At 35.9% G+C, this 17,442-nt stretch overlaps 1 protein-coding gene across 1 annotated transcript in view; it reads left to right on the top strand.

The window, feature by feature from the left end:
- ube2o (ubiquitin-conjugating enzyme E2O) overlaps nucleotides 1-16,915 on the top strand; it is a 62,797-nt gene extending 45,882 nt beyond the window's left edge. Inside the window, exons 8-20 of the mRNA XM_042758182.1 lie at nucleotides 3,258-3,408; nucleotides 4,131-4,227; nucleotides 4,426-4,768; nucleotides 7,771-7,925; nucleotides 8,123-8,235; nucleotides 8,315-8,437; nucleotides 8,729-8,818; nucleotides 8,924-9,194; nucleotides 9,969-10,442; nucleotides 10,819-10,955; nucleotides 11,096-11,299; nucleotides 12,889-12,946; nucleotides 13,352-16,915. Coding sequence (XP_042614116.1) covers nucleotides 3,258-3,408; nucleotides 4,131-4,227; nucleotides 4,426-4,768; nucleotides 7,771-7,925; nucleotides 8,123-8,235; nucleotides 8,315-8,437; nucleotides 8,729-8,818; nucleotides 8,924-9,194; nucleotides 9,969-10,442; nucleotides 10,819-10,955; nucleotides 11,096-11,299; nucleotides 12,889-12,946; nucleotides 13,352-14,100 — 2,965 coding nt within the window. The 3' untranslated portion in view covers nucleotides 14,101-16,915. The remainder of the gene's footprint in view (nucleotides 1-3,257; nucleotides 3,409-4,130; nucleotides 4,228-4,425; nucleotides 4,769-7,770; nucleotides 7,926-8,122; nucleotides 8,236-8,314; nucleotides 8,438-8,728; nucleotides 8,819-8,923; nucleotides 9,195-9,968; nucleotides 10,443-10,818; nucleotides 10,956-11,095; nucleotides 11,300-12,888; nucleotides 12,947-13,351) is intronic.
- Nucleotides 16,916-17,442: the final 527 nt, after the last annotated feature.

Consider the following 17,442-nt stretch of genomic DNA (forward strand, 5'->3'; position numbering starts at 1 on the left):
AATGTGGTTATAAAGTTTTAATTATAATTACTAATGTTCTATCATTAAATAATACTTGATTATTATATTATAATGCTTGACAGACAGATGTTATGAGTGTACTTTAAGTTATTTAAAAAACTGTGCCATTTTACAACAATTATTTCATATATATATATATATATATATACATATATATATATATATATATATATATATATATATATATATATATATATATATATATATATATATATATATATATGTATATATATATATATGTATATATATCTGTGTATGTATGTGTGTGTGTGTGTGTGTGTGTTTATACAGTATATATAATATCAGTCTGGTGAGAAAACTAAAAAATTTACTAGCCAATTGCGATTTAGTTGCCAGGGTGTCCGTAGAGGGTTACTGTAGGCCTACCATGCTCAGCCATAGCTCATGCTGCGCAAACAAGAAAAAGGTGCCTAAACTAGAAAGACCAAAGAAATAAAGTTTGGTGACGCCCACTATTGTTGAGTGATGTGCCAACAACCGTAACACTGAAAATGAAATGTGGAGTAAATAAATACATTTATTTATTTATTTATTTATTTATGTATTTATTATGCATTTAATTATTTATTTATCCATTTAATTATTTATTTATACATTTATTGATTTATGTATTTCAACATTTGTTTAATGATTTAATTTTGAGTAATCTGGTCCTCCATAGAAATGAAGACAGACACAGTTTTTGTTTTATCCAGCTGTATTTACAAATTATAACATCCAAGTGAAAGATATGACACCAACATGTCAGAATTTAAAAAAAAAACAGAATCCCTGATTTGGAAAAAGGATCACCCCCCCTCTTAAAGCTGGGTGATTATTTTCTATACCCACTATAAATACCTGCTGCTGTCATTGTACTTAATGGTAATCAAAACAACAAAACACAACTTTAACAAAGATTAATCTATATTTAATATATCTTATTTTATTTGTAACTTTGTTTTATTTTATTTATCTGTGCTTGTAATTTGTATATTTGTTCTTATTTTATTACTGATAGTTACTGATAGAAAAAAAAAAAAAAAACTTTTATTAGTTATGTTAATAGTTTCCAATCCGTGGGTGCAAACTATCCAGTACATAGTCATGTTTTTGTTCAGTGCTGAGTTATGCTTGTGAATTCTCTCATTATAACAAACCTTTGTAAGACTGATACACTAAGAGGGGTTGCAGCTCTTTAGTGATTATAAAGGGAGCACTTTTTGTGTATAGAAATGGGCCTGTATAAAACTTGTGTTTGGGCAGATTTCATTATCATTATCAGGAGTTTTACTGTATATGGCAGTAGGAATATAATGAGCAGGATATTTGTTCATTTCCTCCGCAAAAATCTCTATGTACAGTAAACATCTATAGTAATGTACATGGGCTTCATCCAATATACTTGTGCATCTGTTGATTTTATCTTATGTGTGGATTATTTGGTTTTATTTAAAAAACAGAAGAATGCTGAATGGACTCTGAAGAGAATCTCATTTTTAACAGTTCTGATAAATGATAAACGTGATACAAGGCTGGCTAATGTTACCTTTATTAACATGGGGTGAAGGGGTTGGGTGTTATGGATGTTGGCTACCCACTGGCAGAAACATAAATTAGCACCTGTGATTATGCCACTAGTTTTTGCTGAGGTATCAACGAAGTACTTAAACTGTTGGTAACACTTTCTATGAAGCCCGTATCTATAATACATTAAAAGGGTATTCTTAAGTCATCACAATGAATGCTTAATGCTTAAAAAAAAAAAAAAAAACTTTTAATATGTTGTAACATCTCATGAATATTCATAAGAACAGTTTTAGTATATTATAATATTTACTTATTTGTGGTTATAGCTTTTAAGAGTATGATGATTTATAACACAAAGAACCTGTTGCATACACTTTTACAATTGATTATATTTCTCATAGTTATAATGTATTATAAGTCTCAATTCTTGCCATATATCAGATCAGATGAATGTGTAATATGACACATTTGCTTTGAACAATTTTTATTGTAATATCAGTTTGATTATTTTGATGGTACACTTTAGACAGCTGTTGATAAGTAACTCTTCAATTACATATCAACTAACAGTCATTAGAATATTAGTATGTCTGCTACTGTAAATATATACTAACACTTTATTTTGATGGTCAACCAACAGATAAACTGACATAAGTGTCTTTGCAAGTACATTAGCTTATTCTACCATACTAGATTCTACCATTCTTGAGCAGACTAAAACTCTAATGAGAGTTAGTTGGCATGTAGTTGCAAAGTTGCTTAAAGTCGACTGATTAAGGGGACCATCAAAATAAAATTTAACCATATAAAACATTGGATTTTTTTCAGTTGAAGTATTAAGCTCACATCAATTAATTAACATTAGCTCCACAGGAAACACTCAAATAACACTCAACATCTAACCACTCACAAGCTGTAGTAAGATACTGTGCAGATCTTAAATAAACAATGTCAAGATATGATACAGTCCATTATACTGTAAATTAAGTAGATTTAATATGGTGTTTATTGTGTGTTATAAATAATCATACTCTTAAACTTATAACCGCAAATACGCAAGTATTATGATGTATTACAATTGTTGTTATGATTGTTCATCAGTTGATATAACTTTGTGTTTTTAATAATGCATTATGCATTATAATGCCTTAAGAATACCCTTATAATGTATTATAAATATGGGCTTCATAGAAAGTGTTACCAGTTTTCTTTAAATAATAAGTGTTCTTTGAATAATAAAGATCTATTTTGCTCATTTGGAAAATTATCCGATCTGTGACTTAAAATCCTTGATATGATCTGTACTGTGAGTTTTGTGATCCGTTGCACCCCTGCTCTCTTGACTCATTATTTTGAAGAAAAATACAATCATGGAAGTTTTTGATCATGCTAATTTGTCTGCAGAGAAGTTCAGCCTGTTTTTTTATTATTTGGGCTAATTAAATTCATTTTGGGCTACCAAAATCTAAAGAATGCCTGCCCAAAGGGCTATCAGGGATTTCAAAATTTTTCAAGCCCCGAGTTGACAACCCTTTTTGTAGCACACCTCAATACTCAAGTGCACAGGAAACTTGAGTGCTTTAAAGTATGATTTACTTAATCTAATAGACAGCACTTAGACAAGTTGTTGCTTATTCCTCTAGGTTCACTCATTTACATGTTACAATCAAATGATTAGTTTTCTCTTGTTTTTCTCTTATGTTCAGGGTGAAGCGACTAGGATACTTTGATCATACTCAAAGGCAGCTTGGAGAGAGAGCCTTGTATGTGTTTCCTGCCAAGAGTGAAACTACACGGATCACCTGTGAGGGGCCAGAGGGGGCATCTGCTCATCCTGAGGACCCTGTTGTTCGAAAGGTATAGTTGATTTGGCCATATCCGGTTTGTTTTTTTGAAAAACAAATTCTTTGTTGTTAGAAGACATAGACGTCTAAAGGACCAATACTGCTGCACAAACTTGATACTTACAGTATTGGTAGTAAATAATACCTGCTTTTCTGTGGTTTAGAGCTTGCAGTGTAAATGCAGACTAATAGATCTACAGCTCTTTTATTTTATTATTATTAATTATTAATATTAATCTAACATGAGTATGGACAAGAAAATGAGAATACTATTGTTAGTTGAACAACTTAAGTAGCTTTAATTAAGGCCTCTGCAATCAAACATGAACAGAAGAACAGTCAAATTAATTTTCTGTTAAACTGAAAGTCAACACTATATCTTTATTAATGTTTACTTTGTTGTAAATTATACAATATATATAAATATAAATACATAATATAATTATAGGTTTCTTCAGTAGATGATGCCATTGAAAATTATAAACACTGTTTACTTCGTTTGTATCTTTGTTCTGTTATGCTATTGCATGTAATTGATCTTTTTTTGGACTTCATATCAATCTTGAATTATTACTTGAAAACTGGAAATAATGTATTTAATTGAAACATGAGTATAGTTTAATCAGTTAGATGAAATATGACTCACCTGATGTTAGTCAAAACTGACTAGTTTTCTAAATGGAAAGAAATTGTGTTTTTCTTGCTTTTTGATCATTATTATTTGTTCATTTTCAGTTAAAAAGAATGTTTAAAAAGGAAGTGGGAAAGAAAATTACAGAAAATGCAGACTCACAAAGTAACAATTCAACAGAGAAAATGGATGGCGCGGAAGGTACTGCACTTGTCATTGTTGTGTTAACCATAAACTGAGCTGAATTGTCAGTAGTCAGCATGGTCCACATAAATTTTGCTTAACTGTGCTGATTGAATAGGTATCTGATTATGCGACTTTTTGGATATTTTGGTCTATGTTTACCATTTTAAATGCTAAGAAATTGTCAAATTTTTTGAACCATGTCTTATTCTCCAGGTGAAAAGAGATCAGTGCAGGAACAGGACTCTACTGATGATAATTCTGTTCCATGCTACCCCAACAATGGGCCTGTTCAAAGCCAGGATGCTCTAGAGGAGGGAAAAGAGCCACTGGATGTTCTTCAGGGACAGTGGGCCCATTTGGGAGAACAAGAGTCAGATGAGGAGCCAGGGGATGATACAGATGATACCAGTTCTGTCACTTCCTCTGCCAGCTCAACAGCCTCACTGCAGAGTGGACCAACCCGAAAAAAGAGCATCCCCCTCTCTATACGTAACCTAAAGAGAAAGCACAAGAAGAAAAGAACTAAGTTTTCACGCGAGTTTAAACCAGGAGACAGGTGAAAGAATCCACAAACAAATTTTTCATTGATTTCTGAGTTTGAAATGAAAATCTAAACCAGCTGTGTTGTGTTGTGTATCATAGTGCAATACCTGCAGAATTACCCCTGATATCATATAATATTCCTGGTGGAATGACCTGCCAAACTCAATCCGAGCACCTGAGTCCTTAGTCATCTTCAAGAATTGGCTAAAAACACATTCAATCCATCTTTATTTGACCCTCTAAATCTAGCACTATCAATTCTTATTCTATTCTTAAAAAAAAAAAAACAAAAAAAAACCTTGCCCCTTTTAAACTTGAACTCTGTTCATTTACTAACTGCTTTTGTTTTCTGTTCTATCGATTTTCTTTTTATTTAATATATAATAAAAAAAAACCTTGCTACGTGTACTGGGTTAAGCTAACTGAGACTTTGCTTTGCTATGTGCAAAAAAACTAAAGCATCAGGAGATTAGGAAAGACAAGGAAAACATTGCTGAATGCAACTAGCACTATATTGGGGTTCTAGGTAGGTTATTTACTATTGAGTTTTAAATACCACCCCCTCCCAAAAACATTCTGTATTTTATTATCATTAAAGAAAATATTTATGAGATGCAAATCTGTTGCACAAAAGAGACATTGCAAGTGTGAACACCCAACACAACCAATGCTGCTCATGCAGGAGACATGTATAAAATGTCTGTTCTCTCAACATTTTGAGTAGAACACTATAGTAAAATAATCTGAAAGTAAATGGATGTAAAGAGAGTAAGGCTAAGCTTGCGATAGTAAAATGAAAAAAATAAATAAATATATATATATATATATATATATATATATATTATATATATATATATATATGTATACACACACACACACAGTGGGTACGGAAAGTATTCAGACCCCCTTAAATATTTAATCTCTTTGTTATATTGCAGCCATTTGCTAAAATCATTTAAGTTCATTTTTCCCTCATTAATGTACACACAGCACCACATATTGACAGAATTGTTGACATTTTTGCACATTTATTAAAAAAGAAAAACTGAAATATCACATTGGTCCTAAGTATTCAGACCCTTTGCTCAATTGGGTTTAAGTCAGGGCTCTGGCTGGGCCATTCAAGAACAGTCATGGAGTTGTTGTGAAGCCACTCCTTCGTTATTTTAGCTGTGTGCTTAGGGTCATTGTCTTGTTGGGAGGTGAACCTTCGGCCCAGTCTGAGGTCCTGAGCACTCTGGAGAAGGTTTTCGTCCAGGATATCCCTGTACTTGGCCGCATTCATCTTTCCCTCAATTGCAACCAGTTGTCCTGACCCTGCAGCTGAAAAACACCCCCACAGCATGATGCTGCCACCACCATGCTTCACTGTTGGGACTGTATTGGACAGGTGATGAGCAGTGCCTGGTTTTCTTCACACATACCGCTTAGAATTAAGGCCAAAAGTTCTATCTTGGTCTCATCAGACTAGAGAATCTTATTTCTCACCATCTTGGAGTCCTCCATGCGGGCTTTCATGTGTCTTGCACTGAGAAGAGGCTTCCGTCGGGCCACTCTGCCATAAAGCCCCGACTGGTGGAGGGCTGCAGTGATGGCTGACTTTCTACAACTTTCTCCCATCTCCCGACTGCATCTCTGGAGCTCAGCCACAGTGATCTTTGGGTTCTTCTTTACCTCTATCACCAATGCTCTTCTCCCCCCATAGCTCAGTTTGGCCGGACGGCCAGCTCTAGGAAGGGTACTGGTCGTCCCAAACGTCTTCCATTTAATGATTATGGAGGCCACTGTGGTCGTAGGAACCTTAAGTGCAGCAGAATTTTTTTTGTAACCTTGGCCAGATCTGTGCCTTGCCACAATTCTGTCTCTGAGCTCTTCAGGCAGTTCATTTGACCTCATGATTCTCATTTGCTCTGAAATGCACTGTGAGCTGTAAGGTCTTATATAGACAGGTGTGTGGCTTTCCTAATCAAGTCGAATCAGTATAATCAAAGACAGCTGGACTCAAATGAAGGTGTAGAACCATCTCAAGGATGATCAGAAGAAATGAACAGCACCTGAGTTAAATATATGAGTGTCACAGCAAAGGGTCTGAATACTTAGGACCATGTGATATTTCAGTTTTTCTTTTTTTAATAAATCTGCAAAAATGTCAACAATTCTGTGTTTTTCTGTCAATATGGGGTGCTGTGTGTACATTGAGGGAAAAAAAAAATGAACTTAAATGATTTTAGCAAATGGCTGCAATATAACAGTGAAAAATTTAAGGGGGTCTGAATACTTTCCGTACCCACTGTGTGTATATATATATAGGTCCAGTTTGCACTACATACGACTTTTATGAACCATGTCTTTTTAATAAGTCAAAATGAGTCACAGACGAGCTGTCTAAAAGTCACTCTCTAAACTGCAGACCATTTACTTTTGGTAATAATTTACTAATAAATGTACAGTAATAAAGTGCAGTTAAGCATGATTAATCAAATCATTAAGTTGGATTGCAACCAAAATTCTTACAATTAGGATCTCTCCAAAATTGTTACGATTCCCAGCCTGTATTGAGCATGTTGTTTTGTTGTTGATGCAATTAACATTTTGATCTGTATGCAGTGAGACTAGGGACATTATAATGAAACCTTGCTAAGCTCTATATGGATTCACCTGTCTTTCATAGTATGGTAGTAGACGTATAGTATAGTAGACGTGTGATGTTATATCTCCTTGTCGTTTTGAAAATGTTCTTGATGTGCATTTATAGTATCTGTCATTTTCTTTCCAGCTCACTGGGAGAGAGACAAATTTGCATCATATTACGAAAATACCACAAATGACACTTCCTTTTTAATAGTAATATTAAAGACATCATATACCTGTTGATTGTTAAAGGCCATACAATTAAGATGATCAGATATTATCTTAAGACCCATCTAAAGGTTCAGAATATTTAATATCATATTTCTGTCAAATGAAATGACTAAGTTAAATAGAATCTCAAATGGTGTGTCTGTTTGTGCATAGGGTGGCAGTTGAGGTTGTCTCCACTGTAACCTCTGCAGATGTAATGTGGAAGAATGGTAGATTAGACACAGGGATCCGCTCCAATGACCTGATCCCTATCCAGCACCTGGACAACCATGAGTTCTGCCCTGGAGACTACGTTGTAGACAAACGATGTATGTTCTCTTTTTTTAACACAATTGTGCAATTTTCAATATGGCTTTTGATTTGCATGTTTCATGCCCTTATTTAGTGGAGCAGTCCTTATTAGGTTGTTTACAATTGACTTGGCAATTGGATCTTTTAGTCACAACAAGTGATTAGATCTTACTTTTTACTCACTTTAAATAAACTTTGATTGTGGTTCCTGCAGCCCAGGATTTTCAGGATCCAGGCATCTATGGAGTGATTCAGTCAGGTGACCATAAGGCCAGAACCTGTGTAGTCAAGTGGGTCAAACTTAATGCTGCAGGCAATGATGTTGAGGTATTTTTGTTTTTAGTGTTAAGAGGTGTTTGGGATTGTCTGTTTTCATATTATTTAACAAATAATCTTGTAAATTTAGGTGATTGGGGAAGAGGAGGACGTTAGTGTTTATGACATTGCTGATCATCCAGATTTCCATTTCCACACAACGGATATTGTCATAAGGATTGGCAACTCTGACACAGAGGACTGTGAAAATGAGGTACAAAACTAGTTTTGCATTTAAGAGAGCATTTCCTGACTTAACACATTGTCAGTGTGTGTTTATATGAAGTGACTCTGATTATGTAGTTTAAAATGTAACTACTGACTCTTCTATGAGTTTTGCTTAGAGTTTGATATCTCTGAATCTCATAGTAAATTTTGTTCAAGTGCAGTTTGTCTTTGTGTCTCTAAAGGTAGTTAGATAGTTCTACCTTGTTATTTGCAATTTTTGTGTTCTTTGGATTTCATTCTCCTTTTGCTCTAATACCTTGCCTCAACTGTCCTGTAGAGATCTGTTGGCCAAGTGTGCAGGGTGGATCTGAGCAGTAAAGTGGAGGTTGTGTGGGCTGATAATTCTAAGACAATTGTCCTGCCACAGGTATGCACCTGTTTGCTCAAACTGATGTAATGATTTTGTTACTGTAAAAGCACACATCCACCTTTAGACCCTAGAACTAACACTTATTTATTCTTTCTCTCTCAGCACTTGTATAATGTCGAGTCTGAGATTGAAGAAACATATTACGACTCTGCAGAGGGCAGCAGTAGTGGTGCCTCATCTGAAGAATGGGAAGATGAGAGTGATAGCTGGGAGACAGATAATGGACAAGTGGAAGAGGAACCAGGTGCTGGGGAAACCATCCCAGACTCCTCCCCCATTACAGGTGCCACTGCTGATGGCAAAACCCATGGTGTGCATGCCTCCACGACTACAGACTCACCAGGAGCTGTCCCCACTCCTGAACTTCCTGGAGGTATTGAATTCTGTTAAAGTTATGTTGCAGAATTAAGTATTGGATAAATGTTCTCTTTGGTGCATTGACATTTAACCCATTACATTCACATTACAAAAGAAACAAAACGGATAGATGCCAAACGTCCAGAAGTAGCCATCAATATAGACCTCAAAGAGTATTCATCCATTTTACAGGGTTTCCGCAGGGTCTTAAAAAGTCTTAAATTTAGTTGTATCAAATTAAAAGCCTTAAAAAGTCTTAAATTTTACAGGAAAGTCTTAATTATAATACCAAGAGGTCTTAAATTTGGGGACGGAAAGACCAGAATTGCCATATGGCTTAATGTGACGATTAAACTTAAAAAGGCTATGATTTCTATTTTTATATATATATATATATATATATTATATATATATATATATATATATATATATATATATATATATATTTGCATGAAACTAAGTAAATTCTACATGTGTATATAAAAGTATAATTTATATTTTCTTAGAGATGTGATTACATAATCAGTAGCATTGTTAGGTTTTCTGGTCACCTGTGAAGTTTATTGCATTAAAACTACGGTCTCTGTAGAAATTGAAGGGAAGCTCTGGGCCCCATGTACTGTACTCTGTTCCCACCTTTCCCCCTACTAGTGATGCCCATGGACATCTCTGCAACATCAAGGCAGACAACACTAAATAAAGAATTTTGTCAACTGTAGATATCCTCTGCTCATTGGTTAGGGAACAGTGAACACCTTGTAGCAATTATTTTTATTATTTTTGCTTGCAGGTGGAGGTGGAGTTGCATCTGAAGAGAAACCCAGTAAAGAGACTCCACCACGTGGCTTCCGTGAGCTTAAAGAAGCCCTGAAAATTTTGGAAAGTTTAAAGAACATGACTGTTGAGCAGCTCTGGACTGGATCACCGACCTCTCCCACTGCCGAACCATCAGCCACAAGTGCTGCCACAACCCCCGCCGATACCAAACCCACGAAAGAAAAACGCTTTTTGGATGATATTAAGAAACTTCAGGAGAACCTGAAGAAAACTCTAGACAATGTGGCCATTGTAGAAGAAGATAAAATGGAGGCTGCCATAGAGGAGGAAAAAGTGACGGCACCAGTGCTAGCTGAACCACAGACGCCTGTGCGTTCTGAGTGGCCTAGTGACACGCCAGTTTTGTGTCAGCAAAGTGGAGGCAAACCGGGTGTCACCTTCACCAGTGCTAAAGGGGAAGTGTTTTCTGTTTTGGAATGGGCACCAGGTACGTCTGTACCAGCAAAACTTTTGTTTTGTTTTTTTAATGAACAAATAACATTTAGAATTGTCGACTAACTACTGCATATGTAGTACCTTCTTATATGAACAATATATAGTGATTTATAATGATAATAGTGTTCGAATTTAAATATGAACAAAAATCAGTACGTTTTCAAATGTCACATCATATATTTACGAATTTGGCAGACGTTTTTACTCAAAACGACTTACATATTGAAGGTACACATTTAAATTTTAATCAGAGCATTTTAATCATTTTAATCAGAGCTAGCATCATGCTCTGCTGTTTGAGCTACAGGAAATCTTGTCTGAGTTTCATTCCAGACACTCTCTAAAATGACCTCTGTTTCTCACCATAGACAACCATTTGTTTAAAAAAATGGAGTTCCAGCCAGCAGAGGCGAAGAAGTTTTTTAGCACTGTAAGGAAAGAAATGGCGCTGCTGGCCACCTCTCTGCCTGATGGCATCATGGTGAAGACTTTTGAGGACAGAATGGTAAGTGACCCTTTCACACAGTCTTTTTATAAACAGATTTGGTTGTTGTATTTGGTTTATTTTGCAATGTATGAAAAACAAAAAAATGGGAAATATGATTTGTTTCTTCAATTAACATTTCCTCTTGTTTTTCTCTTCAGGACCTTTTCTCAGCTCTCATTAAGGGCCCTAACCGCACTCCCTATGAGGACGGACTCTTCCTTTTTGATATCCAGCTTCCTAATATATATCCTGCAGTTCCTCCTCTCTTCTGTTACCTCTCTCAGTGCAGCGGACGACTTAACCCAAATCTCTATGACAATGGGAAGGTTTGTGTCAGTCTTCTTGGCACCTGGATTGGAAAGGTAAGCTGACCTAGTCTCTGATCTAATTTCTGGCTAATATACTCCTGGTGGTTTTGAACTAGCTACCTTTTTGCTCTTCCTTTGATCATTCTTTATTGTCACTATGTTGGATGACTTTTTGTCATTTCAGGGTCATATCCTAAATGATTTAGTTTTACATGGCTGTTAAATTCTCTCTGACCATTGGAATGAAATAGACCATTCTTTGCTACCGTACCAGCTCACTCACGAAATCGCTCACTCATTTACTCATTCACTAATCCCTATATCAGGGGTCTCCAACCCTGCTCCTGCAGAGCTACTGTCCTGCAGATTTCAGCTCCAACCCCAATCAAACACACCTGAACCAGCTAATCAAGGTATTCAGGGCTACTTGATAATTACAGACAGGTGTGTTGGAGCAGGGTTGGAACTGAAATCTGCAGGGTGGTAGCTCTCCAGGAGCAGGGTTGGAGATCCCTGTCCTATATAGTGTATGGCAGTTGAGTGCACTATATCAGAAAGGAGTGAACAAAATGAAGTGAGCGAATTCGGATGCTGACACATATTGATGCTGACAAATTTTTCCCACGATTGTACGCACACTCGCGCCTTTGATAATTGTGCATGTCGTTTTGTCTGACTGTACATGTACCGGCAGCACCTGCCGCCACTTAATTACATTATATTTGTCCCATATTGTCATTAATATACATACTGACTTCAACTTGGACCACTAAACAAATAGACTGCTATTGTTATGTAAATATGAGGGTTAGATTATTTAGTATACAGGTCATTTCAAGAGTGATAAACAAAGTGATAGAAAATATTTATTTTCATGCATTTTAAATGTTTAAAAATGTGGAAACCACTCATTGCATCACACATCTCCTGACTGCATTATTATTTGTAAAATGGGGGCTTTATGGAATGTGTGTATACATGGTTATAAGTATAACAGCTTATATTTCATTAATTTAGGGAAATGAACAAGTGTCTTAGCCCGCAAGGGCCAACCAGTTTATTCCTGCTTGAAAAGCAAAATGTTATTGATAGTGTAAAATACATCAACTTTGAAGCACATGCTGATTGATGGACTAGCATTACTCAACATTACTTACTACCTTTCAGCAACACTACATTCAATGAAGGTAAAATAGTAAAAAACATAATAATAGTTCATTTAAAATGGAACCGGAATCAGAACCTGAAAATTTGTATTCTGTAATATGTTGAATTTTGACATTGCCAACCTATAAATTAAGTTGACAGTAAGTAATAAACAGTATTTAACATTGAGTAGTTCAGTATTGTGCCCTTTCCTTACCGCTATTTTTTTAATAGTTGATTAATGATTTTAATAAAACCTTAATCAGAATCGAAACCGGAAAATTTCTAATGATTCCCAACCCTACTCACAATGACTTTATATTTTAATTATACATACCGCCACACCAGCTTTGTTGTTTCATCGATGGTATATTATTAGGCCTAATTTGTTTTGTAATGGTTACTATGTTCATTATAATTACAAAATATTAAAATGTTGCATTGTTTGATTATAGGTCAATGTTGACGTGTGATTTTTGTAATGTTTCCTTTCACAGGGTACTGAAAGATGGACAAGCAAATCCAGTCTGCTGCAAGTGCTTATCTCTATTCAAGGTTAATTAAAAACTACTCCTATTACGCCCTTGTTAGTGTCTACTTGTTAGTGCTACTTTTTTGGAACCCAGTCAGCACAGTTATTATTGTACTGTAATAATTGGGGTTATAATGGACAAAAAAAAATCAATACAGTATATTTCTGAAAATTAATGTTTGGTGTGCATCTGCAAATTTCTGTGAAAAGGGCAGATTGCTTTAAGGCAGTAGGCAGGACTTGATGCCACAAATTTGGCTTCGGTATGATACCAGAATATACTTCATTACTGATACTAAATCGATACCATAGGTGACAAATAAGCAGCCTAAAAAACTGAATTAAAAACAGTTTTATTAAGTGCACTGCGTGAAACTCTGCAGTAACAAATGCACTGTTGTGTAAATATTTTGTCTCTACCCCTTCAGGTCTGATCCTGGTCAACGAGCCATATTATAACGAGGCTGGCTTTGACAGTGACCGAGGCCTTCAGGAGGGTTACGAGAACAGTCGCTGCTACAACGAGATGGCCCTTATTAAGATGGTACAGTCAATGAATCAACTTCTCCAGAAGCCTGTGGAGGTCTTTCAGCAGGAGATCTGTGAGCACTTTGCCTCCAGCGGCTGGCGACTGGTACATCGGCTGGAGTGTTGGCTAGAATTGGATGGGGCAGTGACTGACCGTGCTTTACGTTGTGGTGTAAGCAGCCTCCATGGAGAACCTCTGGAAGAGATCCCGTCAGCTCTGGCCCACAGCAGCCCAAGCAAGCAGGATGTGCGAAGTGAAGAGGAGCTTGAGGACTCGGGACTCAGTCCCTCCACAGTGGGGCCTAGTGGACCTCCTGGTTCAGATGGGCAGCAGGACCTCAGCCAGAATTCTGAGTGTGATAGTTCAGTTGTGGGTGGTGCAGGATCAGAAATACCAGAAGGTTCTGAAGGGGTGTTGGGTTTTGTGACATCACAACAAAGTGTAAAACCGTATCAGGAGTCTCAGCCAGCTGTGAGACCAAAGAAACGGAGAAAGAGCTATCGCAGCTTCCTTCCGGAGCGCAGTGGCTATCCAGACATTGGATTCCCACTCTTCCCTCTTTCCAAAGGCTTTGTGAAGAGCATGCGTGTGGTTTTGCAGCAGTATCGAGCTACTCTCACAGCTGCTGGCATTCCTGAAAACAAATAATTGCCCTCCAGAGTAATTTTTCCCTTTTTTTTTTTTCTCACACTTTTTTTCAACCCAAGAGCTATGCTTTTCCCCTTTAATCCTTTGTCCAGGATCTTGGATCTGCTTATAAGGCCACTAATGTTCCTAGCAGCCTTTGTTAATTGCTTTGTAGCACATCTTTAGTTGCTTTGTTTTTTGTTGCCTCTCATTGGTCATGGGGTGGCAGCACCCATTATTTGTTTCTATTAAAACAATGTTGAAATTTCATATGCTTCTATCTTGTTTCCCTGACAACCACCCTTGCGCCACACTGCTCTCTCAGGGAAGTATGGACAAAACAGATAGATGTGATGTTGTAAGAGATATTGAGGCATGACTGAAGCCTTTGTTGTGTTGTGACTTTTCAAGATTTGTGGGTATAAACTACCAGAGGGATTGAATTTATTGTGTCATGGGATGCTTCAAATGGTCTTAGGCATTGTCATTTGCTACTATGGGGAGGACAGAAACTTTTTTTTTTGATGGGATCATCAAACTCTCACCACATAATGGTTTGCACAAGTTGAAGAAAGTTCATTTGCAGAAAAAATCATGCTATTGTCAGTTTTTCCAAAAAGTTTCAGATCATTTGTGTGATTGTTGTTCTTGGTTAATCAAATAATTATATTTCCCAGCATGACTTGCTCTCTGGTTCATTTTTTCATGTTAGTGCTGCTAACATTGCATTGCTTTTCAGTCTTGATCAGTATCATCATTCTTTTAAAAGTGTTGGTGACTTGATTTTTGATCCAAAAAAGTAAAAGTTGTACAACTGCCCAGTCATCCATACTGTACAGACCCTGATCATTCCTGCTGGCGTTTTGCACAGAAATCACATAAAAGTTGAGTGTTAGGTTTACATTTAAAAATAACAAAGCATCCAGACACATTAAACTATCTGACTCAAGAAACTGGAATCTAACATCCTCTTTCTCTGTCCCTCCACCTCCATGGCACAACAGAGAAAGATTTTCAACATTAACTATTATTCTCTGTACAGTACATTATTTAAAACTTTTCTTACACTTTTGCCATAAATGCATACATATCATGAATCCAGTTTACATACATGTAAATATACAATGGGACCTTTAGTATGAGGCAGGTCAGTCTTCTAGGGGTCTGTTTGACCGGTCCTGAGAGTCTAATTAAACAAATTACTTTAAGAGGTTTAGCAGCCAGGATTCAGACGTTTTGAGTTGAGTTTGCATGAAAGTTTCTTGTATGAATACTTATAAGTTCGACCGGTCACATCCCTAATCCTTTCCTCTGTCCAACATTGTTGCCTTAAAACTGATTTAAAGCTTGACCCTAGGTTCTCCTTTTTACCACATTATACCTGTCATTTTCTATTAAGGGGCCCAGTCAATCGCACTGAGTAAAGCTGGAGAGGTGTAAATGTTACTATTTTCACAAGCACAATTCAAGAAGTGGTATCCTTTAGACAACTGTGAAAATGTTTGTATTTGTATGTGTATATATATATATATATATATATATATATATATATATATATATATATATATATATATATATATATATATAGTTAGTAGTCTACATTTGAAGTGGATCAAAACCATTCATCAAAGATGTCCTAAAACCGTCTTTTTAGGATAACTTGTTTCTTAGGACAATTTTGATGAACTTTTGTGATCCACTTCAAATGTTGACTACTGTGTGTGTGTGTGTGTGTGTATATATAATTTTATTTAAATTTTTTCTTTTTGGAAACCACCAACTTTTTTTCCAACACTGTATCTCTGTGACATGATTTAGATGCTGTGATTTAGAGGCTTCATGTTAATCCTGGTGCTGTTGTTCTCCAGACCACTAGGGGGCAGCAGACTAGTTTCAGATTGAGCAGTTTAGACCTTACTCTTTTGTTTACATCAATATAAGGCCAGCTGTAATTAAAGCACAGCCTTCAGAATACTCTCACATGTCTTTTATGTGCTGTTGCTCTTTGTGATGCAGTACTTGAGAAAAGTACACACAGCTTTATATGGATATGGAGTCATCAGGCTGTTATATTTAACGGACCCCTAGTAATTTTTTTAGTCTTGCATAGAAGTGATTGCACATAATTACACTTGTTTCTGCTTGAAGACACATTGTGTTTCTTAATGAGGTGTGATGAGCAGGCTGATGTTTCTTTTTTGTTTTTTTGTTTCTTTCTGTAGCTTGGCTATTTGGCTTGATAGCAGATGTGTAGAGGTAATAAATTCTAACTTGCAGAAAAACATAAGCAGTAAGAAAAAGAAATCTCTGGCTGATGGCTTTGTCATCTTGGATAAGATATTCTCATACATGTTTCAATGCATAAAAGTTGCTGACAGTGAGATTTTTATGACGTTCTAGATACAATTATTTATCTTGTTTTCTTTTGAATTTGTAGCTTATTACAGTTTGTCATTTGGAGAGTACCAATGCTTTATCAAAGAGTTTAATATGCACATACCCTCAGTTGACAAATTAAACACTAAGTTGAGAGCTCTTACACACTTCACCGGTTCAGCCCTCCATGATTCAATTTCAGTACATTTCCTGCATTTCAGTACTGAAATGTGAACCTAAGTCTCAAGAAAGAATCAAACATCAACCTTAAACTCTGAACTATTTTCTGTGTATGTGTACAGTACTCTGAATTTAATCACTATTATGAGGAGAGGTAACAGCCAAAGCATGTAACATGTTGCTTTAAGCCTTAACGGCTACACAAGACTTGACTGTACAATGTAAACATTTCCACAGTGGCCTGTATTGGTAAACTAATAAACATGATTTGTAGCCTGAATTCTCTGTATAGAAGTCATGATTATATATAATGTATATATTATATAGTTAATAGAAAATTTAGTCCTAAGTGGTCATGTGTGTGCTTGGGGTGTATTAAAGCGTGCGTGCCCCCCCCACCCCCCATTTGTATTATTATTATTTTATTTTTTTGCACTAAACAATGTAAAAAGTAAAACATTAAATTATTTGCAAGCAGAACCAAGGCCAAATATTGTTTTGTACTTGATTTTGTACCTTTTTTTTTTTTTCCTCCAGGAATTGATTGTCCGTCAGAAAAACAAACAAATAAAACAATCAGAAGAATAACACACATTTAAATAAACTTTTATTAAAACAAATAATAAAAAAAAGAAAAAAAAACAAATGCTATCTTTTTGTTTTGACTTTCCAATAGAAACGATTCAAGAGTGGGGGGAAAATACTTTACTCTGACAATATTGGATACAAGAATTTAAATCGTAGAAAAGAAGTCAGCTACTCATTCCATGAACATTGATTTGAACGGTAAAGCTGCTCTGGCATTAA

Source organism: Cyprinus carpio, chromosome A6 (genome assembly GCF_018340385.1).
Source record: "Cyprinus carpio isolate SPL01 chromosome A6, ASM1834038v1, whole genome shotgun sequence".
Classification (NCBI taxonomy): Eukaryota; Metazoa; Chordata; class Actinopteri; order Cypriniformes; family Cyprinidae; genus Cyprinus; species Cyprinus carpio.